A 24,226-nucleotide genomic window follows, 5' to 3' on the forward strand; every position below is an offset into this window, starting at 1 on the left:
ACAGAGTTTAGAGTCAGTTCAGGGTTGTCTTTCTCTCTGTCCCAGTTTTACCCAAGGGCAGAATTGAGAATTAAGAAACGTGGGTCCACACATGCCTCTCCTCTCCGCTTGGCTTGTACTTTGACGTGGACACAGAAATTTCTAGATTGTGTCCTGTTGTAAAGAGCTGCGTACTCAGGTTTAGGTTGACTCTAATCAGCAGTACCAGACAAGCAGGGGGAAAGGCTGGAACTTTTCTGAGTGAATGATTTGTTCTCAGTCCCTGGGGCAGCTGCAGACAAGGCCTGAAATTTTTCCACGAGAATACTCTGGATGTAAGGAAACACAACGGAGCTTGGAGGTTCTCCGTGATTGAGAAGATTTACCCCTGATAATTTTCAACAGGGAAGGGGCGGAGCTTCGCAACTGATACTGTTGTCTTGGCTCTTGGCTCTTGGCTTCGGCAACCCCACTTCCAGGACCTTAGGAAAGTCGGCTACACTCAAAACCAAGTTTGAACTACTCCACCCACTTCCATCCGGCGAGCTCTGGCTCCGCAGCCCCTCAGCGAGGCGCGCAGAGAAGCTGCCGGCCGGGGCGGGCTGGGGACGCGGGGCGGGAGGGCGCGTAGCCCTCTGGGAGTTGTAGTCCGCCCGGCCTGAGCCTCTGCAGCGGGCGGCTCCGCGGGACTCGTTTTCCCTTGATCCTCTGCGCGGACCCTCTTGGGACCGTCCCGGGAGGAAAAGTAGGTGGGCAGGAACGAGTTTAAGAAAAAGTAGGGTCGAGTGGTTGGTGCTTGGCGCCGGCTGCCGCCGAGGAGCCCGGGGACTGGGCTCGCGGGTTGGAAGGTCAGGCGGCGCCCGGGTCGGAGTCCGGAGCCCTCGCCCGCTCGGATGCGCCGGGCCGCCCGCGGAGGACTCGCAGCCCCGGCCGCCCGGCGCCTCCATGGCGGGCCTGCGCGCGCGCGCCTGGGCCCCGGTGGGCGTCCTCGCCTCGCTGGCCTACTGCGCCCACCAGCGCCGGCCCGCCCCGGCCGAGCCGCAGGACGGCCGCAGCCCGCTGGAGCTGAAGCTGGTGCAGGTGGCGTTCCGGCACGGGGCGCGCAGCCCGCTCAAGCCGCTCCCGCTGGAGGAGCAGGTGAGAGGCCGCGCGGCGGGCCGGGGAGGGGGCTGGGCGGCCCCCCGAGCCCGGCCGGTGGCCCCCCCGTCCTGTCCCTCCGGGCCCCATGGTCCCGTGGCCCGGATCCTCCAGGCTCCAACCTCCAACCTCACCCGGGGCTGCAGTGAAGCTGTTAAGATGCCTGGGGATCGCGCCGAAATGCAGATTCTGATGCAGCAGGAGCGCCGAAGGACCGGAGATTCGGCATTTCTCCCCGTCTGGGTGAACTTGAGGACCGGGGCGGGTGCACGCACTTGTGTGCCACTGCCTTGAGGGTTGTCACGGTTTCCTGGGCCTTTGTAACAGGAACCACCTCAAATGGGGTCACAGTGCAAACGGTAGGCTTTGCCCTTTCGAACAGATTTTACAACCACTTTTTCTCAGAGTTTGCTGGAGGCGATTTGAAATCGCATGAAGGCTTATTGGTAACAAGTGTTGTGTCTTAGGGTTCTCCTACATTTCAGGCTTCTAATCTATAGAGGAAGGGATTTGTGGTAGAAAAAGAAAGAAAAGAAAAGGAAATTGACCAGCCTGTGGGATGTCTTCAATTCTGCCTGGTTAACTTCGGAAGTAACTTCGGAAAGCACAAACAATTCCAATAAAAAGAATAATTATTATTTAATGGCCTGCCTTCCAGAATGTGAAGAATTCCAGAAACCCGAGACCCCCAAGTGTCACAGTTAATCGCGGAGTGCTTTTGTATGGTTGGTGTTACAGGTTCCTATTGGAGCAGGTCACACAGGTTGTCTTAACCCTGTACTAGACCTGTATGATCATAATTGCCGTATGGTCTATGATCGTAGTTGGAAACAGTGAGGGTTGTGTCTTGACATTGTACAACCAGAAATCCGATTTTCAAAGCTGACCACTCAAGAAATCAAACCTCTAAGGTATGTCTCAAATACATATATTTTGGCAGGCACCTCATTCAAATGGCTGTTTTAGTTTTCTCTCTGATACTGGAATTTCCTTTCTTTTTGATGCTTTAACCTTTTTCATTCCCTTACCTGGCCTTTTAACATGAAATCACCAAATTTTCCTTATTTTGTACACACACAGCCTATCATGTGCACTCCCACTCCCATTCTTTTCCATTTACTCTTGCTGCAGAAGGGCTAGAAAGAAATAGGATTCATGTTAAAGACAAAGTTATCAGTGGTAGCAGAGAATACAAGTGTGACTGTCTTGACTTGGATCTAGTACATATCATATATGTACTTTCTGAAGGGCCTGGAAGAAGATGGGCCGGCGGGTTTGTGATGGCTGTCCTCTGATGTGGTGGTGGAAGGGCTTGTTGTTGCTTAACATACCGGCTTCATTCATCTCTGCAGCGTGGAGCATCTGATTTCATGGCCTCATTTTGCAGTGAGAGGAGACACAATACCTTTCTGCCTGTTCATACTCTGCAGATCTTAGGTAGAGTCTTTAAAAGTCATTGGTTATGTTGAGCATGGTGGTGCATGCTTGTAATCCCAGTACCTCGGAGGCTGGGATCCCAAGTATAGCATCATCACAGGTTTGCTGCCAGCCTCAGCTTCTTAGTAAGGCCTTCCACAAATTAGTGAGACCCTGTTTCAAAATAAGCAATAAAAAATAGGGCTGGGAGTGTAGGTCAGAGATAGAATGGCCCTGCACTCAAATCCCAATAAAACACACACACACACACACACACACACACACACACACACACAATAAAACAACAACATTGGTTGCATGCAAGCCAGAGGAGGAACCAACTCCCTTTCAGGGTAGCCTTGGGTGAATGTCATTAGCCTTCTGTGTCTTGTTTCTGGATATCATCATGCAGGTTCTTTTCAATTATCTAATCTGACGAGGCATGGTTATTGGGACTTTCTAATCTTTCTGGTTTTGCTATTAATTATCATCAGATGGGACTGCCTAGCAACATTTTCTAACCTGAAATTGCCTTTGGTACTGGTTTCCTGGTTTCTGACTGGTATGTAGATAAACATATGTGACAAATTATTTCATTTATTTTTACAAATCCTTAGAATGTAGTACTGTTTAAAACTAGACTTATCAAGTTGTTTTCTTATGGCTTGAGTAGCTATTGGTTTAGCCCTTCTTGCTAAAAGATTGTGCTTGGGAAATAAACTTATGGTACTTGATTGTCCATTTTTCTAATCATTAGAGTAGGTCCAAGTACACTTTCTAAAGAAAAGATGTAGCCCTGCCTTCGGGCTTCCTTTAGCTCTCTTCCAGACAATGGCAATATGGCCCCAACAGGCAGGGTCCTCTGTTTTTATATAGTCCAACCTACCCCTGCTCCTTTGTTACGAGGCAGCTTGGTCCTTATTTGACAAGAAGAATGAACTGGGAAGTGTTATGCTATGTTGCTTAATTAGCCAAAGCTCAGCTGAGAAAAGTGGTATTCAGGAAGCATTATATGATGAACCTTTCAGTAGGTCCATTCATTCTTCTGAATTGGTGGTTCTTAACCTTAGTAGACCATTGAACTCAGCTGGGGATACCTGGGTCTTCCTCCCAGAGAATGATTTTGACTCAGGAGATCCAGATATCGTAAAAACTTTTTTTGATAAACTTTAGAATGATCTGGACTAAATCACTGAAAAGTATAGACTCTGCCCCAGGATAATCCACATGCCATGATCCCAGGATGGGTTTAGGCATCAGTGATGTTTTAGAAAATGTCTGTGACACTAGTGTGTAACCAAGGCTTAAAATTGTTGCTGTATTCCAAAATGTATTCCTGTAAGGCTTTTGTTTTATTTTATTTATCTATTTATTTATTTTGCTGGCCTGGGGCATTCTACCTCAGAGCTATTTTTTATTCTTTATTTTTATTCTTTCTTTTGAAACAGGGTCTTACTGAGTTGCTAAGGGCCTCCCTTAATAGCCAAGGCTGTCTGCCAACCACAATCCTCCTGTCTCAGCCTCCTGAATGCTGGAATTACAAGTGTGGGCCACCACGCCTGGCTCTTGTTTTCTTTTATGTAGATTTTTTCTTTTACCTAGGATGTAACATATTGATCCCGGTATAGAGTTGCCTTCCCTGAAATGTGCTCTGGTGAGGTATTATCGTTCTGTGTTGAGGGAATTGGGAGAAACGATCACACAGAACTCATTGCTGTGACTACTGGAAAGTGTTCGTTGGTTGTATTACTCTCCTCTTTAGGAGGACCCTCGGGGGGAATTTGTCTGTTAGCATTAGAAGTGGTGTACTTCTCTGGAACGAGTTGGCTGGCTTTTATCTTTAAGCTTGTCGCGCTGATCAAGTTTCTCCTTTATGTAAAAGCCAGAAAGCTTAGTGCCAGCTCTGTGGCCCACCCATGATTAGTCTATAGATCCGTTGGGTGTCCATTTTTAGGAAGCTTACTACTGTATTTGTTTTTCCCTGTGCATGTTTGCCTTTGTCTTTCTTGCCTATTTTGAATGTGTTCTCTTACTGCATGGTAGGCATTGCTAGCATCTACGTTAAGCTGCTTTTTTGGAGATGGGGTATAAAGAAAACAAGTGAAATTACTAGGTTGGTCTTTACCATTAAGTCAGAAGCTGAACACAGGAACCAGAATGAGTATGTCTGTAAGGTGGATTCCCCATATATGAAACTGATTTGTCATCTGTACTTGAAAAGTCTGAAAATGTGTAGGCTTGACATAACTTGGACCTCAGGTGTTGTGTTCGGGGGGAAGCAGGAGGTTTCTATTGTTGAATGTTCCTAACAGGAGGAGATTTCTTAGTGAGGCTAAATGGTCCTGTAGACTTACATGTCTGACCTTGGGCTAGACTGGACTTGCTAGGATGCATAATCGAGTCTCAGCTTTCGAGGAGTCTGATGTGAAGGAGAGAGACAGGGTAGATTTTAATTATGGGAACCATGGAGAGTACTGGGTGCTTGTGGGACGGATCTCTTACTTAAAATGACCACACTGAGCTCGGCTTTCCAGCTGTTCTCTGTCTTTGTCTTAGCTTTAGTCCAAGAGCACCTCTCTATCCTCTATAGCAGGCACACAGTCTCAGATTCAAAGTAGTTCTTTTCTTTGTTCTTTTTTCTTTGCCTACCAACCAAACTCCCAAATAAAGCTTTTATTTTCGCTCTTCACTAGTCTAATTCAAATGTCTTACGTCTACGTCTTCTTTTTTATTTTCTTTTTTATTTTTGATACTGAACCCAGGGGAATTTTACCTCTGAGCTGTGTATATATATATATGGGTTTGAAGCAGGGTCTCTCTAGTTTGCTGAGATTCTCACTACTTGCTCAGGCTGGCCTTGAACCTGCAATCCTCCTGTCTCAGTCTCCCAAATACTGGGATTACAGATGTGGGCCACCATGCCTGGTTTACAGCTCCCTCTTTTATTTCTACTGCCTTAGATGAAACCCTATGTGCTCAAGTAGGCTCTTGCAGACAATGCAAAATTGGTTTTCTGTATCTGGTCTTCTCATCCCAGCTCTGGTATAAACTGGTGGCCTCTGAAGTAAGGTGCAGAGCCATCCGCCAGCGGGTGCCGAGCGGCTGGGGCTCTGGGTTTCCATTCTTCAACTAGAGAAACTCCGGGTTTTGCCTTTGTATGTACAAATCTAAAATTTAACTTTGTTTGGCACTTGCTACTTAAAGAGCTTAAAAGCCATTGCCAGGTTGAGAACTAAGCCATTTCTTTTCTGTGTACATTCTTCTCCATTTCCACTTTACTATAGATTTCTAGCTATTCTTGGGATTCTGAATATCACCCTCTCTTCCTGTCTACCTCTTACAAGTCCAGGTCTTTGCTTGTCTAAATACTATTCATATACCATTTATTTCTGTTTTTGTTTTTTTTTTATATACTGGGGATCAAACCAGGGGCATTCTACCCCTGAGTTATACCTCCAGCCCTTTTTAATTTTTTTTTTTTTTTGAAACAGGGTCTTTGCTGAATCGCTGAGGATGGTCTCAAACCTACAATCTCTGTCTCAGCCTCCCAAGTACTGGGATTATAGGCATGTACCACCACAGTGTCCTGCCCTGTTTCATTGCTTCATAATGCCCACCTGCCCTTCCTTTCTTTGCGCGCGCGCTCTCGCGTGCTCTCGCACGCGCTCCCCCCCCCCTCTCTTCTTTCTACTTGCACTACTGGGGATTGAATCCAGGGGCATTCTACCTCCAAGCTGCACCCCCAGCCTTATTTTTTAGTCTTCATTTTGAAACAGAGTCTTACTAAGTTGCGGAGGGCTTCACTGAGTAGCTGAGGCTGGCCATGAACTGTGATCCTCCTGTCTCAGCCTCCTAAGTACTGGGATTACAAGCGTGTGCCACCATGCCTGGCTCATATGCTATTTCTTCTATGAGACCTTTCCCGAATCCCCAGCCAGAGAAGGTCTTTCTTGCCTTTGAACTATGATGGGCTTCCTATAGTTTCTTATAGCACATACCCACTCTTTTTTTTTTTTTTTTGGTGGCACTGGGGATTGAACCCAGGGACATTCTACCTCTGAGCCACACCCCTAGCCCTATTTTTTATTCTTTCTTTTGAAACAGAGGTTCATTAAGTTGCAGAGGGCCTCACTAAGTAGCTGAGGCTGGCAGGGAACCTCAGTTTTCCTGTCTCAGCCTCCCAAGTACTGGGATTACAAGTGTGCACCACCATGCCTGGCTCATACCCACTCTTATTGTGGCATTGCTGTTATCTACATTCAGAGCTTGTTTCCTACTACCTGAAACCCAGGAAAAGCAGAATCAAGTTACTTCAAGCTCAGTATCTGCTACAGCATCTGGCAAAATTGTCAGAGCTATTAATTGTACCAACTCTGTGACTGGCCCTTGTGGGGCAGTCGGAACATAGAGGTCAGTACATGACCCAGTCTCTGTTCTCAGGAAGCCAAACCTATTGAACAGGACAGACCAGTAAAGGAACTCTTCTTGTCCAGTTTGGTAAAGGCTACCCAAGAGAGCCACTGGGCTGCTTCATAAGCTTGGAGTGTGGCTGGGGTTGTTGAGTCTTAGGGAATGAATGCAGCTCTCCAGATATAAGGAGAAAATATTCCAGGCAGAAACACATGATGGTTGAGAGGTGTGAAGATGGTGCTAAAGGAGACAAAGGTGTGTGGTTGGTTGTGTGTAGGGCGGGGAGAAGTGGTGGAGGGTGCTGGGGGAGCTCTGAACCCTGGCAGGGTTTTCTCCCAGGAGGTTAGAGGATCTGAACTGTGAAAGAAGGAAGATAGTATCTTTTGGCTGTGGTCTTGAGGTTTGCAGTCTAACTGTAAGATAACAGAGAATCCTTTGGCAGTGCCATTTTTTTTCTAGCCAGCCGTAGGCTTGGCCCAGAACGGGGTGGGGGTGGATGGAGCGGAGAATCTGGCATCAAGGGAGATGAAAGACATTGGGGGGAGGAGCTGGTTGATGGGATTGCAGGCTCAGTGAGTGAGTCTTCTGGGGAGTTGGAGCTCTGAGACCCGTGGCCACTTGGGATGTTTTGAAACCATGATGGTACAACTAGAGCAGGAGCCAGATAACTGCAAGGGATAAGAAAATGAGGAAGAAGCAGAGGCTTGGGTGACAGCTGCTTGTTTCAGAATTTGCCGGACAGGAAGGGAAACACGTGGCACTTACGAGGGACGGAAAGCCTAGTCTCTTGGCGGGCGGGCATGGAAACCTGCAGGTGGATCCTTGGAAATTCTTACAGATGTAGTCACCCAGCCATATTTCATTCATTCACCAGTCATTCCCATGTCAGGCATTCTGGTCACTGTTCCTCTTTACTGCAGTGTAGGGTTGGTGTGAGAGCGGCCCTTGAAGTATTAGTGCATTTTTGGTAATGGGGATTGAACCAAGGGCATTCTACTTTTGAGCTATACCCTCAGCCCTTTTTTTTCCCCCCTCCGGAACTGGGGATTGAACTCGGCATTCTACCTCTGAGTTACACCCCCAGCCCTATTTTTTATTCTTTATTTTGAAATAGGGTCTCACTAAGTTGCAGAGGGCCTAAGTAGCTGAGGCTGGCTATGAACCTGTGATCCTCCTGTCTCAGCCTCCCAAGTACTGGGATCACAAGCGTGCGCCACCATGCCTTGCTGCCCTAGCCCATTTTAAAATTTTTATTTTGAGGCAGGGTCTTCCCAGCTCGCCGAGAGTCTCGCTACATTGCTGGGACTGATGGTAAACCTGTTTTCCTCCTGTCTCAGCCTCCCAGTGTGGGGGATTAGAGGTGTGGGCCATTCATTGCACCTGGCCATTTTTCCCTTGAATTAGGGTAGAGTCAAAGCTTCTTCCCACCCTTCCTGGGCCTAGTGTCAGTTAACAGTCATGTTGGCAAGAGCTACTTGATGTTACTTCTGTGAGTTTCAAGAACCTTTTTTTTTTTCTTCTTTTTTTTTTTTTTTTTGTGAGTCTGGGGATGGAACGCAGGGGCATTCGACCTCCAAGCTATATCCCCTGCCCTATTTTTTATTCTTTTTTTGGAAACAGGGTCTCACTGAGTTGCAAAGAGCCTCACTAAGTAGCTGAGGCCATCCGCTAACTGCAGTCCTCTAGTCTCAGCCTCCCAAATGCTGGGATTACAAGCGTGTGCCACCAGGCCCAGCTAAGGACCTTTTTTGGGGGAAGGGGTGGTACTGGGGGTGGAATCCAGAGGCTTTCTACCTCCGGGTTATACTCCCAGACCTATTTTCTATTTTATTTGGAAACAGGGTCTCACAAAGTTGCTGAGACCCTCACTAAGTAGCTGAGGCTGGCTCTGAACCTGTGCGATTGCCTCCTGTCAGCCCTCCAAGTGCAGGGATTGCAAGCGTGCGCCACCACGCCCGGCAAGAACCTTTTTTTTTTAACGTGTTGTTTTTTTTATGGTCACAACAGGTGGAGTGGAACACCCAGCTATTAGAGGTCCCACCCCAAACTCAGTTTGATTACACGGTCACCAATCTAGCTGGTGGTCCGAAGCCACATTCTCCCTACGACTCTCTGTACCACAAGACCACCCTGAAGGTGAGCCTGCTCTCCTGCCCTGGGGTGGGCAGACGCCGCTTCTCTCTGGGCGAGTTCAGCGGGTGTCCGATCTTCTCTCTCTTCTCCCCACTGCAGGGAGGCATGTTTGCTGGGCAGCTGACCAGGGTGGGCATGCAGCAGATGTTTGCCCTGGGAGAGCGGCTGAGGAAGAACTACGTGGAGGACACCCCCTTCATCTCGCCGGCCTTCAACCCGCAGGAGGTCTTGTGAGTCACCAGCCAAGGAGATGTCACCCCTAATTTAAGGTCTTGAGCCTGAGGAAACCTGCCCCCCAGGCGGCTCCCACTGTTGCCCACGCTGGTTTGGGGGACAACTTGTCGGATGCAGTTACCCTGTGTCGTGGGATCCTGTGGCCAGGTGGTCGGTAGAGGTCACATTCACTGCCTTTTGAGCCCCTTGGGGGCAAAGCACTCTGCGAGTGCCACGAGCCCTTCGTGGTCTTGGAGGACGCCTGGCGCCCGTGGAGTAAGGTAGAGCTCCTGTGACCCAGAGTTCCCTGCTGGAGCTCCCCTGCCTTTTCCTCCCAGCGTCCGTTCCACTAACATGTTTCGGAATCTGGAGTCTACTCGCTGTTTGCTGGCCGGGCTCTTCCAGCGTCAGAAGGAAGGTTTGTGTTGGGCCTGGGAGTCGGCCCCACCCCAAGGAGCCCTTTCTTCTTGCCTCCAAAGCCCTCCTCTCGTTCACGGTGCCTTTCCCCCTGACTCCTCTCCTGCAGTAGCTCTTCCGGGCTCCTGCCTGCTGGCCCCGGGCTTCTGTGCACGCAGAAGGCATTAACAGAGGGCAGGAGGCACCCTGGCCTGGGCGCGGCACTGCTAGCACAGCTCTGATCTTGGTGGGCAGCCACAGCATGGATTAATAACAGATGATGGTATTAGCAAGTGTTCTCTTCACCCCAGGCTTGGATTTTGATATTCAACCCGCGGATGTTGTAGGCAACAACTCACAAAGGTTTTGCCGCCAGGGCCTGCATCTCTTTTCCTTCCTGGGTCCTGTGGCCATCACTTGAGGCTGCCTCTTGTGGTTTGCAGTTGATTTGAATTTACATCTAATCGCCGGTCTGAGTTTCAGATCATCAAGACCTTGCCAGTATTAAATGACTAAATGGTGCCATAGAGTGAAGGCTCCTGTTATTTTGTTCAGCTTCTTTAGAAGTATCTCAAATAGAAACAAAATATCCATCTGACTTTTTAAAATGTGTAAATAATGAACCTTCAGGTCAGAGGGGACTGGCCTTGCCCTGAGCGGGCTGGCGCTGCTAAACACAAATGTATGTGTGTGTCTAGTGAACATAAAGTGAACGGGACGCGCTGCCCCTTATTTCTTGGGAGCCCTTGATTTTTTTTTTTTTTTTTTTTTTGTGGGTCTGGGGATGGAACCCAGGGGCATTCGACCTCCAAGCTACACCCCCTGCCCTATTTTTTATTCTTTATTTTGAAACAGGGTCTCACTGAGTTGCAGAGGGCCTCACTAAGTAGCTGAGGCTGTCCGCGAACCGCGATCCTCCAGCCTCCCGAATGCTGGGATTACAAGCGTGCGCAACCACACCTGGCTGGGAGCCCTTGATTTTAAGAACAGAATGCCTGCTCTCCTGAAAGCTCTTCACTTACTTAGTTTCAAATAGGCAAATTCCTCTTCCCAGAACCACAGGAGTGACTGAGGAGGGAAGATGCTTCTTGGTGGCTCCCTTTCTAGAGACAGGCGCTCACTGAGGCTGCCCCCGCGTCCTCAGTGGGGATAACAGCTCCCCACACAGGGCCCTGCAGCATGGACTCAGTTTGACTTCGGTCACAGCTACTTCTGTGCCTTTTCCAGAATCAAGGGACTTGAAGGGCTCACGGAACCTCACAGAGTGCCACCATTAATGAACATGGTGCAATAGTGGTATCGCTTTAGAAATAAAACCCTAGAGAAGTGCCAGAAGGTTATGTGTAAGCCACAGAGAACTGGGCTGCATGGGAAGCTAGTCTGCCTGCCCTGTTTGGTCGGTCATTCATTCATTCAGTAAATATCGAGTATCTACTCAAGCGTGTCTTATTTACCTTAAGCTCTAGTTCTAGTATTCAGACAGGAATAGCAAGCAGATAGAATATTTAAGGTTACAGTGTTACTGCTTTTGTTATAGGTTTAATTTGAATAGTAACTATTATTCCAAGAGTTAAAGGATTCAGAGCCAAGTGTGTAATCTTAGTACTTGGGAGGCGGAGGAAAGAGAATTGCAGGTCCCCAGCCAGCCTCAGCGATTTAGACCCTGTTTCAAAAGAAAAAATAAAAATAGGGTTGGGGGCATAACTCAGAGGTAGAGTGCCCCTGAGTTCCATCCCAGTGCCACCCTCCCTCCAAAAAAGATTTAGTATAGACCAAACATTCTAACTTTACATACATTATTTAATTCTTGTGATAACCCTGTGAGGTCAAATGTCATTGTCCCCTTTTACAAATAAGAGAACTGAGATGAAAGCTGAGTAAACTGGCATACACGTATAATACCAGTACTTGGGAGATTGAGATAGGAAGGTCGTAGGTTTGAGAACAGCCTCAGCAACTTAGACTCTCTGTAAAAATAAAAAATAAAAAAGGGCTGGGGGTGTAGCTCAGAGATGGAATGCCCTTGGATTGAATCCCCAGTACCACAATAAAATAAATAAATCAAGGGGAAAAAAACAGAAAGAGAGGAATATGTCAGAGAGAGGCCGAATGACTTGCCCATGTACTCAAAACTGGAAAATGGTGTAAGCGGGCTTCAAACTCTGATAGTCTGGTCTCAGAACTTGTACCCTTCACCTGATACTCAGCTGAGTATCTGAGAATCCGCAGGTAGACAGGGATGGGCCTCTGTGGTTTGGTGTATTCTTTTCACAGCATTGTCTGCAGAACCCCAGAATTCTTTAGAGGGGTTGCGGGAACTTCAGGAAAGTAGGGGAATGGAACAAGGTAGTGGGCTGTGATTTGGACCCTCACTTTGTGAACATTGTTTTTTTTCTTTTTTGTGGCATTAGTGATTGAACCCAGAGGCATTCTACCTCTGAACTACACCCAGCCCTGTTTTTTATTCCTTATTTTGAAACATGGTCTTACAGAGTTGAAGAGGACCTCATTAAGTAAGTTGCTGAGGCTGGTGGCAAACCTGTGATCTTCCTGTCTCAGCCTCCCAAGTACTAGGATTATAAGTGTGTACTACCACGCCCAGTTGACATCAGCACTTTACTATTGTATTTATTTATTTATTTTGTATTTGTGGTACTAGGGGTGGAATCCAGAGGCTTTCTACTACTGAGGTATACTCCCAGACCTATTTTCTATTTTATTTGGAAACAGGGTCTCACTAAGTTGCTGAGAGCCTCACTAAGTAGCTGAGGCTGGCTTCGAACCTGCGCGATCCTCCTGTCTCAGCCTCCCAAGCGCGGGGATTACAAGCGTGCGTCACCGCGCCCAGCTAGCACTTTACCATTTTATGCAGCAGTGTTGCAGGGTAGGGGAATCCCACTGCTTTAGAAAATACAGAAAATTGCTTTTAGAGCGTCACTTGTTTGAATTATTTAGGTGAAGTGACTTCCCAAGTTGGCCCCGCTGGTTAGTTGCGGATTCGGGACTTAACTCTCAGGACTTTCAGCCTGCTCTCCTTCTGTCCAGACCAAAAAGTGTCTGAATTCTAATACTGTAGTAAAGGTGCTGGAGCATTTTTGAAGTCCTGGGCTTCTGACTGTCAGGAATTTGTTTGGGCAAATAGCTCTTTGGGACTGAGACTTACCTGATTACTCTGTGGATTGGCCTCCATGAATTCTAAAGTGCAGCTCGTGGCAGCAGTTTCTTGAGCTCAGTGGAAGGAGAACGTGCCACAGGCCCTCCCACTTTCTGGCACAGAGCAGCGCACAGGAAGGTGAGCTTTGGGCATGGCCAGGAGAAGACAAAGATACTTGTGAATGCTGAGCAGCAGCGATACAAGAAACAGTGGTGTCTAATATTTGGCTCCCACTGGTTCGTCTAGAAGGCCAGCTTCTGTTTGGGGTAAGGTGTGGGGTCTGAGAGGATTTGCAGTCTTGCAGCAGCCACCCTTCCCCTTTCTACTATTCTAACTCACTGATACGGCGTAGGGGATTGAACTTTGGGAAGCAAGAAAATAGCTCAGTCTCGAACAAGTTAGGGATAGCCCATTGTCGATGAGAACACCCAAGTGCCAGCAGTGCTCTGAGGCAGGGCCTTGGGGTGGGTCAGGGAAGCCCTGCGTAAGAGCATTCAGGAACTCCTCACTCAGTTTGGAACAGGCATTTAGGTCTGGGCAGGTCTGTACCTGCTCTGGTCGATTTGTGGCCCAGGAGGAGGGCATGTGCCAGACAGAGCAAGGCTGCTGCTTGCCTCCTGCAATGCCCAGGCTGTAGGGGAGCTCCAGTTGGCAGGGCCAGGGCATGCGGAGGCGTTTGCTGTCCTTACGGAGTGGCCTTGTGAACTGCCTCACGGAGCAGCTTTGTCTGTAACAGGAGGAGGAGCAGGAGGGGAAGGAGGAGGGGAAGTGGAGGTGGGGTGCTGGGAAGTCAAGCTGAAGCCCCTCCTGCTGTGCTTCCAGGACCCGTTGTCATCCACACTGACGAGGCCGGCTCTGAAGTCCTGTATCCCAACTATCAAGGCTGCCAGGGCCTGAGGCAGAGAATCAGGTAACTGCCCCCAGGTTCTCACTTGGAGACAGACCCTGCCTGAAGGCCCACCTGACTCACCCTCTGGGGCAGGTGAGGGATGGGGGCAGTTGAATCACACTTAAGCCCAGCCCCAGCTGTCCAGGAAGCTGGGTGCTTTGCACGGAGGCAGGCTCACGGTGCAGGCAGGGAATCCAGGCAGAGTCACGAGCTTAGCCAGGCAGATGACATTTCAGTGTGAGTGGGGCTTTGCCTTAAATGTTATCCTCCTGGCAACTCTGGGCTCTCAAGTGGGGGAGATGTGGACACCAGTGGGTTACGTAGAAGACGATGGAGCCAGACAGCAAGTCCAGGTATGCAAGCACAGAACATGTCCCTTCTCTGACCAGTGTGTGCCCTGAAGGGTAGACTGGTTTGGGCTGGTGACACATCGTAGTCCTCAGGGACTTCTGGGCTGAACTTGCATTCCATAGAAGAAAGAGAACACTGTTTTCACACAGATCTGGACTACTCATTGTTTTTGGCACAATAGAAATGCTAAGCCAAGTGCAGTAGTGTACACCTATAACCATAGCACTTGGGAGGTTGAGACAGGAAGATTGCAAATTCGATGCCGGGCGTGGTGGCGCACGCTTGTAATCCCCGCGCTTGGGAGGCGGAGACAGGAGGATCGCACAGGTTCGAAGCCAGCCGTGCTGGCTTAAGAGACCCTGTTTCCAAATAAAAATATAAAAATAGGTCTGGGAGTGTAGCCCGGAGGTAGAAGGGCTTCTAGGAACCCCAGTACCACCAAAAAAATAAAAAAATTCGAGGCCAGCCTCAGCAACTTAGTGAGACCCTGTTTCAGAGTAAAAAGTAAAAAGAGTTGGAGGTATGGCTTGGAGGTAGAATGCCCAGGTTCAATCCCCAGGACTAAAAAAAAAAGAAAGTCTAGCCTTTTGTCCCACTCCTGATTCTTGCTAACTTACAAGTCATTTGACCTCTTGGCACCTTACCTGACTCATCTAGAAAATGGAAACCAAACCCATAACTAACCCACTAACTAACCCACTAACTAACCCCACTGGGTAGTGCAAGAATTAAGTGAGATCTCCAGGGTCAAACAAAACACATTTTGTAGACTGTCGATTGCTCTATAATATAAGGGATTTTTTTTCTCTCTCTCGGCAGAGGACGGAAGGAGGCTGCTACTTTGCAGCCAGGAATCTCAGAGGACTTGAAGAAGCTGAAGGAAGAAATGGGCATTGCCAGTAGTGTTGAGACGGACTTCCTCGCTCTCCTGGACAACGTGGCTGCCGAGCAGGTGGGTGGTCCTGACTTAGAACGGGGTGGAGAAGTGGGAGGAGCCCTCTGGTTTGTGGGCAGCTGTGATAGGACTTGAGGACAGGTAGGACTTGGGGACCGTGCCCTTGGGCGCTGAGGGACAGGAAAAATCCAAGGCTCCTCACCCAGTAACACAGACATTTAACTCTATGTCCGATTTTTGCAGTGTGCCCCTCAGAATACCTGAGATGTGAGTGTGTGTGTTACAAAAACAGGGATAGGGCGGGTGAGGAGTAGGAAAAAAGGCTCCGCTTCTAGGTGTCAATTTTTTATTTAGCATCCATTAGGGTCTAAGATTTTTGGAGTTCCTCTTTATCACTTTTTCAAAAGTATATGCATTTCAGCGTATTATAAAAATCTGAGCTGCTCATAATAAATCTACTTAATCTTTAGATCTCTTTTTCTCAAATTCATCTAGCCAGGGAAGCTTTGTTTTTATGTAATAAATACATAAAGGAGATTACACAATGGGGAATATTTTTCTGGATTCAAAAGCCAGATTCCCAGAGGCAGTGTGGATCTTCTGGCCTTCCCTTGTGAAAAGGACAGTGTTGTCCGGATGTGGAAATGTCCCTTGTGCTCGTGTGTAAATAAGCTTGAGGTTATAAGGCAAGGATCCCTGTAAAGTTTTGGATGGCATACTTTGTAGAAGTCATTCTAGGGGAAATGAAAGTCAAGAGGAAATTTGTGAATTCCTTGCCTTGTATTTTGGTCCTGGGAGTAGAACCCAGAATTCTATCTCTGAGCTCTATCCCCAACCCTTTTTTACTTTTGATTTTTAAACAGGGTCTTGCTTGGGGACTAAGTTGCTGAGGCTAAGTCTCAGGCCTGTCATCCCGTCTCAGCCTCTCAAGTACTGGGATCACAGGTGTGTGCTACTCTCCTCGGCTCTTACTGACTGGGGAACTGGGGGTGGAACCCAAGGGCCTTCTACCTCAGAGCTACACTCTAGTTCCTTTCTTTATTTTTTGTTTTATAACAGGGTCTCACTAAGTTTCTGAGAGCCTGAGTTACTGAAACTGGCTTTGAACCTGCAATCCTCCTGTCTCAGCCTCCCAAATACTGAGATTATTGACATGTGCCACCATGTCTGGATTTTTTTTTTAAGTTAAAGAATAACAATTTAGCCGGGCGTGGTGGTGCACGCTTGTAATCCCCGCGCTTGGGAAGTAGAGACAGGAAGATCGCGCAGGTTTGAAGTCAGCCACACTGGCTTAAGAGACCATGTTTCCAAATAAAAAGTATAAAATAGGTCTGGGAGTGTAGCCCGGAGGTAGAAGGGCTTCCAGGAACCCCAGTACCATAAAAAAAAAAAAAAAAAAATTAAGTCTGGTGTATTGGTGCATACCTGTAATTCCACTGCCTGGGAAGCTAGGACAGGAAGATCACAGGTTCAAGGCCAGCCTCAACAATGTAGCAAGGTCCTAGGCAACTTAGTGAGAGCCTATTTCAAAATAAAAAATAAAACAGGGCTGGGAGCCGGGCATAGTGGTACATGCTTGTAATCTTAGTACTTGGGAGGCTGAAACAGGAGGATTGCAGGTTTACTGCCAGCCTCAGCAATTTAGCAAGGTCCTCTGCAACTTAGACCCTGTTTCAAAATTTAAAAAAACAAGGAGGGAGGGCCGGGCGTGGTGGCGCACGCTTGTAATCCCCGCGCTTGGGAGGCGGAGACAGGAGGATCGCGCAGGTTCGAAGCCAGCCGCGCTGGCGTAAGAGACCCTGTTTCAAAAATATAAAATAGGTCTGGGAGCGTAGCCCAGAGGTAGAAGGGCTTCCAGGAACCCCAGTACCACCAAAAAAAAAAAAAAAAAAAAAAACAAGGAGAGCTAGGAGTATATATAGCTCAGAGGTGTTAACACCCCTGGGTTTAGTCCTTAGTACCACAAAAAACAAACGAGTTGGAGTGCATGGGAGCCATCAGAAAGGGAGGAAAAACAATTTTTAAAATTCTAGGCCTTCAAATTTCTAGGAATATGTAGTTTCAGAGGGCCTCAAGGACATAGGTTTTTGAGCTGTTCCGCCCTCCCCAGGAAGAGGCAGGTGCCATGGGAGCCAACCAGCTGCCACGTGCAGTTGGCCAGAAGCATGTCTTCCTAAAATTGTGCCTGTGGTCGTTTCAGGTACACAGCCTCCCGAGCTGCCCCCTGCTGAAGAGATTTGCACAGGTGATTGAACAGAGAGCTGTGGACACAGCCCTATACATCCTGCAGTGGGAAGACAGGTGAGGGCACGTTAGCTAAACTGGCAAGACATCACGCTTGCTCAGACCCTGGAGGGCCGGGAAGAAGGGCCCCTCAGGCCAGCCGACACCCACCAGCCAGCAGGCATCGCTGTGAAGGGACTGCTGGACCCCACTCTGCTGGCTCCCAAGTCCGCACGCTGCTGAGCTAGGTGGTGACCTGCCGAGACCACCTGCCAGAACCAGGAGCCGTCACCCCGCGAGGGTCTCTTAACCACTCACTTCTTTCTTTGCTTTGAGATCCAGAGGGTTTGGGTAGGGGAACCGAAGGAAGAATAATTATTCTCACTTTATTCATCATGGTGCGGTTTACAAATCCGTTTCCCATTCTCACTGCAAAGTAGGTGTCATTATCTCAGACGTAAATAAATAGCCTGGGTCTGAGAGAGGTCAGCCGCCTTGCCTTGGCCCAGCTAGCATGGAGCAGAGCCAGGACCTGGACCCAGTTCCTCTGACCAGCAGTCCTGGGTTTGCTCTGTCTGGGTTTCCTCCAGCCTCTTTCCTGACTACCAGAATGTAGGGTGTCCTCTCATACCATGTTTCTGAGCCCTCCCTTTCCTGACTGATTAAAAGCATTCAGCTTGTACTCAGAATTGGTGACTTAGTAGAGGGGAGGAGATAGGAAATAGCAGAATAGTCCTGGGAAACTCTGTGTCTGTGTGTGTGTGTGTGTGTGTGTGTGTGTGGCAGTGGGTGCTGGGGCAGCTAACATTTCAAGAATTTGCACCGTCTGTTGCATAAGAGTAAGAGCCCTGCCGAGCATCCCCTGCCCAACCTCGCTGGCTGTGCCTAGCCAGAACATCCCCTTGGGCGCCAGCCTAGGGTGCCCAGAAGCCACTCCGTGTCTGCCTCTCCCCGGGACTTGCTGGCTTCCCTTTGCTGCTCAGCAGGTGGCCCCGCAAGACTCAGCCTGTTACTGGCTGCCTCCCTTTTCCCAGTTCACACACCCACATATTTATGAAGGACTTTTGGCTCTGTGGGCCATGCCATTTCTATTGCCCGTATAACATGAAACAGCTGTATGCAAGCAAAGGGCGCAGCTGTGTTCCAATGAACCTTTACAAAGCCGGCAGGCACCGTGGATTTTACTGTCACCTAATCTGATCTAGCATCCTTTCCCTTCCAAATAGCCCTGGTTTCATAAAACTGATGTTTCTGTAAGGACCAATGGTCGCAGCCTCAGGGTCTAACTTGGTTTAGCCTCACACATTCTTCTGGAGGTTTATTTGTCACAGGCAGCGTCGGCTGCCTGCCTGCCCCACGTCATTGCTGCAACACGGCAGTCTACCAGCCACTGCGCATAAGGACGAGTCGTGGAGCCTTGCTACCCTTGTCTCTGAGTGGGCGCAGGACTTCCAGAAGTGCTGCTGTCGTTGGTATCTCTGATAAAACTGAGAGGCGCACACAGACGCAGAAGCTTTGCCACTTGCCAGCCTCTGCCTTCCTGCTTTGCTCACTCCTGAGAGGGAGCGTGCTTTGAGCAGCGGTGGCGCACACCTGCAGTCTTAGTGCTTGGGAGCCTGGGACAAGAGGGTACGTGCTAACTTACTGAGACTGTCTCAGAAATCAGAGTTACTGGGTGTGGTGCTTCACACCTGTAATCCCAGGATTTGGGAGGCTGAGACTGGAGAATCACAGGTTTGCAGTCAGCCTCAGCAGCTTAGACCTTGTTTCAAAATAAAAAATAGGGCTGGATGTGTGGCTCAGAGATAGAATGCCCCTGGGTTGAATCCACAGTACCCCCCCCCCTCCAAAAAAAAGAAAGAAACTAAATGGTGCTGGGAATAAGCATCGTGGTGCATACCTGAAATTCCAGTACTTGGGAGGCTAAGATAGAATCACAGGTTTGAAGCCAGCCCCAGCAACTTGGCGAGGTAGAATGCCCCTGGGTTCAATCCCTGGTGTCATAAAAAAAAAATTTTAAGTCAAAGAAGAAAGAAAAGGCGGGTGCATCCAATTTCTACCATGATTAAGGGTCTCTATGGAATAAAGGATGACATCTTCCTTAGCGTCCCTTGCATCTTGGGACAGAACGGAATCTCGGATGTCGTGAAGGTGACCCTGACTCCTGAGGAGGAGGCCCGCCTGAAGAAGAGCGCAGACACGCTTCAGGGCTCCAGAAGGAGCTGCAGTTTTAAAGGCTTTCGTGTCAGGCCACTTCGCTTTCTCGGCGACGGCAGGATTTTAGTTGGTGGTTGTGTATGTTGTCCTTTCACCTGTGACCAAAGCAGTAGTATTATGATCACCTGGGGGAAACACCAATTTCCTACAGTCAGAAATAGGAGTGGTTCAAAAAGCCCTGAGCTGTGACCTGATGCTGGATGGTACTTAGCTTGTGTAGTCCCGAACTGGCTAGTGTGAGGTAGTTCCACCGCCGCTGAGACCCCACTGCCGGTGTTCACGGGCTCCAGTCGCCCTTGGAACCAGATGTGCAGCATAACTTCACCAAACGTGCCTCACCCAGCTTTTCTTCCCAGTCAGGCAACTCCTGGGATCCTAAGTCCAGGACTGAGTGTCTTGTGCATAACTGTTCCAAAGGATTTTATTTTGTGTTTTATATGTATCAGTAGTGTATACATTGCCACATACTGTAAAAACAAGACCTACTTAGGAATAATGCAACTAAGTGTCATACCAACTAAAATACCAAATAAACCTTGAACAGTGAAAGAAAAAAAAAAAAGAAGAAAGAAAATAGTGTAGCCACAGAGCCCACCAGGGAGCACTACCTCTGATTCTTTGCAGTAAGTCACCGAAATAAGATACAAAGAAATGCCCTGTGATCCAAGTCCAGAAGGAGCATAGGGCAGGCCGTTTAGAATGCTGCTCCATCTGGCTGGTTTTCTAAGGGCGTGTTGGACTTCTGGAGGTCGTTACTCCTGTCCTTCTCAACTTTATATTTTTTTTATTCCTCAAAGCTAGGCTCTTCACAATCTATCCCCTTACCACTCCCACACCTCCCGGCCCCTCCTGCTCTGCTCTGCTCTCCGCTGGTCTGTACCAGCCTTTGGTGTGGAAGTCCTTGTTCAGGAAACCTTCCCATGTGCACCGGTCTCCTCCTGCCTGCCCCTGGCTTTCCCTCCTGTGTTCATTCCTTGTCTTTTGCTCAGCTCCACCTGGTCGGGCTCCTGCGGTCCTGAAGGGCAGAACCAGGCTCATCCCTGAGTGCCCAGGGCACGCTGGGTGCTTAACTCGCTTGTTTTTCATAGGAAAAGTCTTCAGATGGCAGTGGGCCCATTTCTACACCTCCTGGAGGGCAATCTGCTGAAAGCCACGGATCCTGCCACTCCGCCCAGCAAGACCAGGTACTGGCACGGCCACTTTGCTTTGTGCGTCTCAACCAGTGGCCCCGGGGAAAGGCTTCCTCGCAGGGCGCAAGAACCAGCTATCAGTGGCTGAGGGCAGATGTTGCAGAGGCCGCAAGTCCCCGACAAGTTCCTTTTTCCTCCTGCAGCCTTCCTACCATGGTGTGTGTGTGTGTGTGTGTTTACTGGGGACTGAACCCAGGGGCATTCTACCTCTGAGCTCTACCCCAAGCTCTTTTTATTTTTTATTTTGAAACAGTACTTGCTAAATTGCTGAGTGCCTTGCTAAGTTGCTGAGGGTTGTCTCGAACCTGTGTTCCTCCTATCTCAGCCTCCCAAGTACTGGGCTATTTTAATAGTTCAAATAAAAAGGTTACTGCTTACTAGGCTTAGTCTAAACACCTCCATTCACTGTATGGAAGGTGTGATACCATAAGTTATTTTAAAATGTCGGAGATGTCTCAGGAGCGTCTGGCCACTTCCTGGCTCCTAGAGCCCCGGGTTAGGGGCTCAGATTGGGATGTGTGTGTCCTAGGCACTTGAGGAGCAGTGTGATCTGCAGGCGACTTTACTGTCACCGGGAGCTTGTTAGATACTCTGCCTTTTAAAAAGACCCACCCCCAGCCTAGCATGGTGGCACACACTTGTAATCTCAGCATCGGGAGGCCGAGACAGGAGGACTACTACTCATGGTCATCCTCAGCTCCTTAGGCCCTCTGCAACTCAGTGAGACCCTGTTTCAAAATAAAGAGTAAAAAATAGGGCTGGGGGCATGGCTCAGAGGTAGAATGCTGCTGGGTTCAATGTCCAGTACAAAAAAAAAAAACAACAACAATTAAAGACCCACCCAGAGCCAGGTGTGGTTGCAGGCCTGTAATCCCAGTACTTGGGAGGCTGAGACAGGAGGATCACAGGCCCAAGACCAGCCTCAGCAACTTAGTGAGACTCTCAAATCAATCAATCAATCAATCAATCAATCAATAAATAAATAACAAGGGCTGCGGATAAAGCCCAAAGGTAGAATGTCCCTGAGTTCAGTCTCTAGTACTGACCCCCACACAAAGATCTCCTGGTAGTTTGTATGTACTCTAACATTGGAGAAACACTGATGTAGGCTCCCTTCTGGAGAGAGATTATACTGCTAGAAATTTACAAGTGTAGGAGGTCCAGGAAATGGTGAGTTGAAACAGAAACAATCAGGAACTCTGGGTGAAGATAAATAGTCACAAATCAGGTGAATGCCCTTCCCTACCCTCCGCAGCGGGACACTGCGTTCCTTTCTGCCTTTTGCCTCCTTGCCACTCTGCCTAGCAGCTGTAGAATACGACAGGGTCCAGTGTTAGTCTTCTAATTTGGGGGGTCAATAAATGAAGTCCTCTATCGTTCCCAAGAGGTGGAGGCTGGTGTCAAGCAAATGTAGATTACAGTGGCATTGTTATTACATGTTAAGCCATTTGGAGACTACATTGAGGACCAAACTGGCCTATTATTAATATTCCTTTGAAATGAACTTGATTCTTCAAAACTCTGAGCTTTTCTAATAAGAAGTGGAGCTCATCCTACTAAGCGCATTCTATGGCTGGGAGTGAGGAGAGCGTTCACCACGGGCTGGCGAGACCTAGAGAGGAGAGGCAGGATCTGAGCTACACGCTCAGTCTCTTCCTTGGAACTCCTCAGGAGGTGTGAGTGGGTATAGGGAGGCGGAGAGAGTTCCTCTAGTGGACCTCCCCATGGAGACACAGGGCGTAGGAGTCGGCGTTCTCCCCACTGTCTGTTTCAAGAGAGGCAGGCACCACCAAGTGCGTGTGTGTGTGTGTGTGTGTGTGTGTGTGTGTGTGTGTGTGTGTGTGTCACTATCACGTGATGATGTGGGGCTATACTGTACCAATAGAAGTATAAAAGGAGGCAGGCAGTGTCCTGGCCTCCAGAGTCCAGGGCAAGGCATCATGTAGAACTGTTTTCCTTCTTGCAGAAAGCTGTACCTCTATGCAACTCACGACATGGCTCTCATACCTCTCCTAATGGCCCTGGGGATTTTTGACCACAAGTGGCCCCCGTTTGCTGCTGACCTGACCCTGGAACTCTACCAGCATCAGAAATCGAAGGAGTGGTTTGTGCAGCTCTATTACCAAGGGGAGGTAAGGTGGGCCCGTGTGGTGGCCAGGCACCCTCCCCCGGTGCCATCGACCCACTAAGCACCAAGTCTCCCTGCTGCGGCCCTGTGCCGTCTCCACAGGCCCCTCAGCTCTCAGAGGCCTGCAGGGTGACTCCCAGCTATGCCCAGGGCCAGAGCACACTTGACATGTGGCGCAAGGTGAGACTTGGCCCTCGGTCTGTTACACTCGTAGGAACAGGGCCGCCCTCCTGCCCTTCTCCTCGGTGTCTGCCAGAACGCGCCAGCCTGGCTGGGAGCCGTGGTGTTTGGAGGGCGGTGTGCACCATTGGCATCCTTGACGTCGCAGGCGTGTCACTGTTGAGTATAACTTGGCTGTGTCTTCCCAGTCAGTTCAACAAACGTTTCTCAAGTGGCTTTTAGTAGCACTAAGTGCTTTTTTATTTATTTATTTTTATTTTTTGGTACTGAGGATAGAACCCAGGGCAATTCTACCTCTGAGCTCTCCCCCCAGTCTTTTCATTTTTTATTTTGAAACAGCGTCTTGCTAAGTTGCCGAGGGTCTCCCTGAGTTGCTGAGGCTGGCCTCGAACCTATAATCCTCCTGTCCCAGCCTCCCAGTACTGGAATTATAGGTGCATGCCGTCACGCTTGGCTTGTATGCAGTGCTTTTGATGTTGAAAGCTGATTAAGTAGTAGCCTTTTTGGCTGTTGCATGTGTGCATGCGCATACCACTTGAGTTAGAACCTCTCAGACTGCCAGGCTCAACTGAAGACACCCGAAGGTTGGGCTCCTCCATGTACTTGCTGAGCTGTGTCTCTTCCACAGGAACAGGTGCCAAGAGGTTGCCCCGACAAGCTCTGTCCGCTGGACAAGTTCTTGGACACCCTGTCCATTTACGCCGTAAGCCCAGAGAAGTATCACACGCTCTGCTCCCAAGCCCAGGGAGCGGAACTTGGAAACAGAGAGTGACTGGTTTATATCAGCCCGTTGATTTCTAAATAAAATGCCTTCCCACCGCGCCTCCAGCTTCGTGTATTTGGGGCCCTCGCCAAGATTTAAGGTCTTAAGGGAAGGTTGTTTCCTTCCTGTAGGTATAGTATCTCTTTCTGGAAGAAAAAGGTGTCATGTTGCGACCAAAGGGATTTTCCCGTACCTCTTGGCTGCATTTTTCAGGTCAGAGCATCTGCTCGTGGTTCAGGCCGGGGACCTTATGACCCTTTTAGAATTGCGTTAGTTTGGGGCTAGGCATGGCGGTGCGTGCCTATAATCCCAAGGCTTGGGAGGCTGAGACAGGAGTATTGCAGGATGGAGCCCCACCTCAGCAACTGAGTGAGACCCTGTTTCAAAATAAAAAATTAAAAGGGCCAGGGGTGTAGCTTAGGGGTAGAATGCCCCTGGAATTAATCCTCAGTACAAAAGCAAAAGAAAGAAAAGAACCGTCAGTTTGGGACTTCAGTTCTTCTACCCTAAATTAACATTTATTTAACCCCTAACAAGCAGTGGTAGTTAAAA

At 48.9% G+C, this 24,226-nt stretch overlaps 1 protein-coding gene across 1 annotated transcript; it reads left to right on the top strand.

The window, feature by feature from the left end:
- Window positions 1–924: 924 nt before the first annotated feature.
- On the top strand, window positions 925–23,683 carry ACP6 (acid phosphatase 6, lysophosphatidic; the record flags this gene model as incomplete). Its single annotated transcript, XM_080691162.1, has 10 exons — window positions 925–1,116; window positions 8,950–9,078; window positions 9,175–9,305; window positions 9,627–9,706; window positions 13,661–13,748; window positions 14,898–15,030; window positions 17,174–17,274; window positions 20,502–20,597; window positions 22,570–22,735; window positions 23,540–23,683. 10 exons carry the CDS (start codon window positions 925–927, stop codon window positions 23,681–23,683), a joined length of 1,260 nt encoding a protein of 419 aa, XP_080547288.1.
- Window positions 23,684–24,226: the final 543 nt, after the last annotated feature.

This window comes from Muscardinus avellanarius (genome assembly GCF_963383645.1).
Source record: "Muscardinus avellanarius genome assembly, chromosome: 3".
Lineage (NCBI taxonomy): Eukaryota > Metazoa > Chordata > Mammalia > Rodentia > Gliridae > Muscardinus > Muscardinus avellanarius.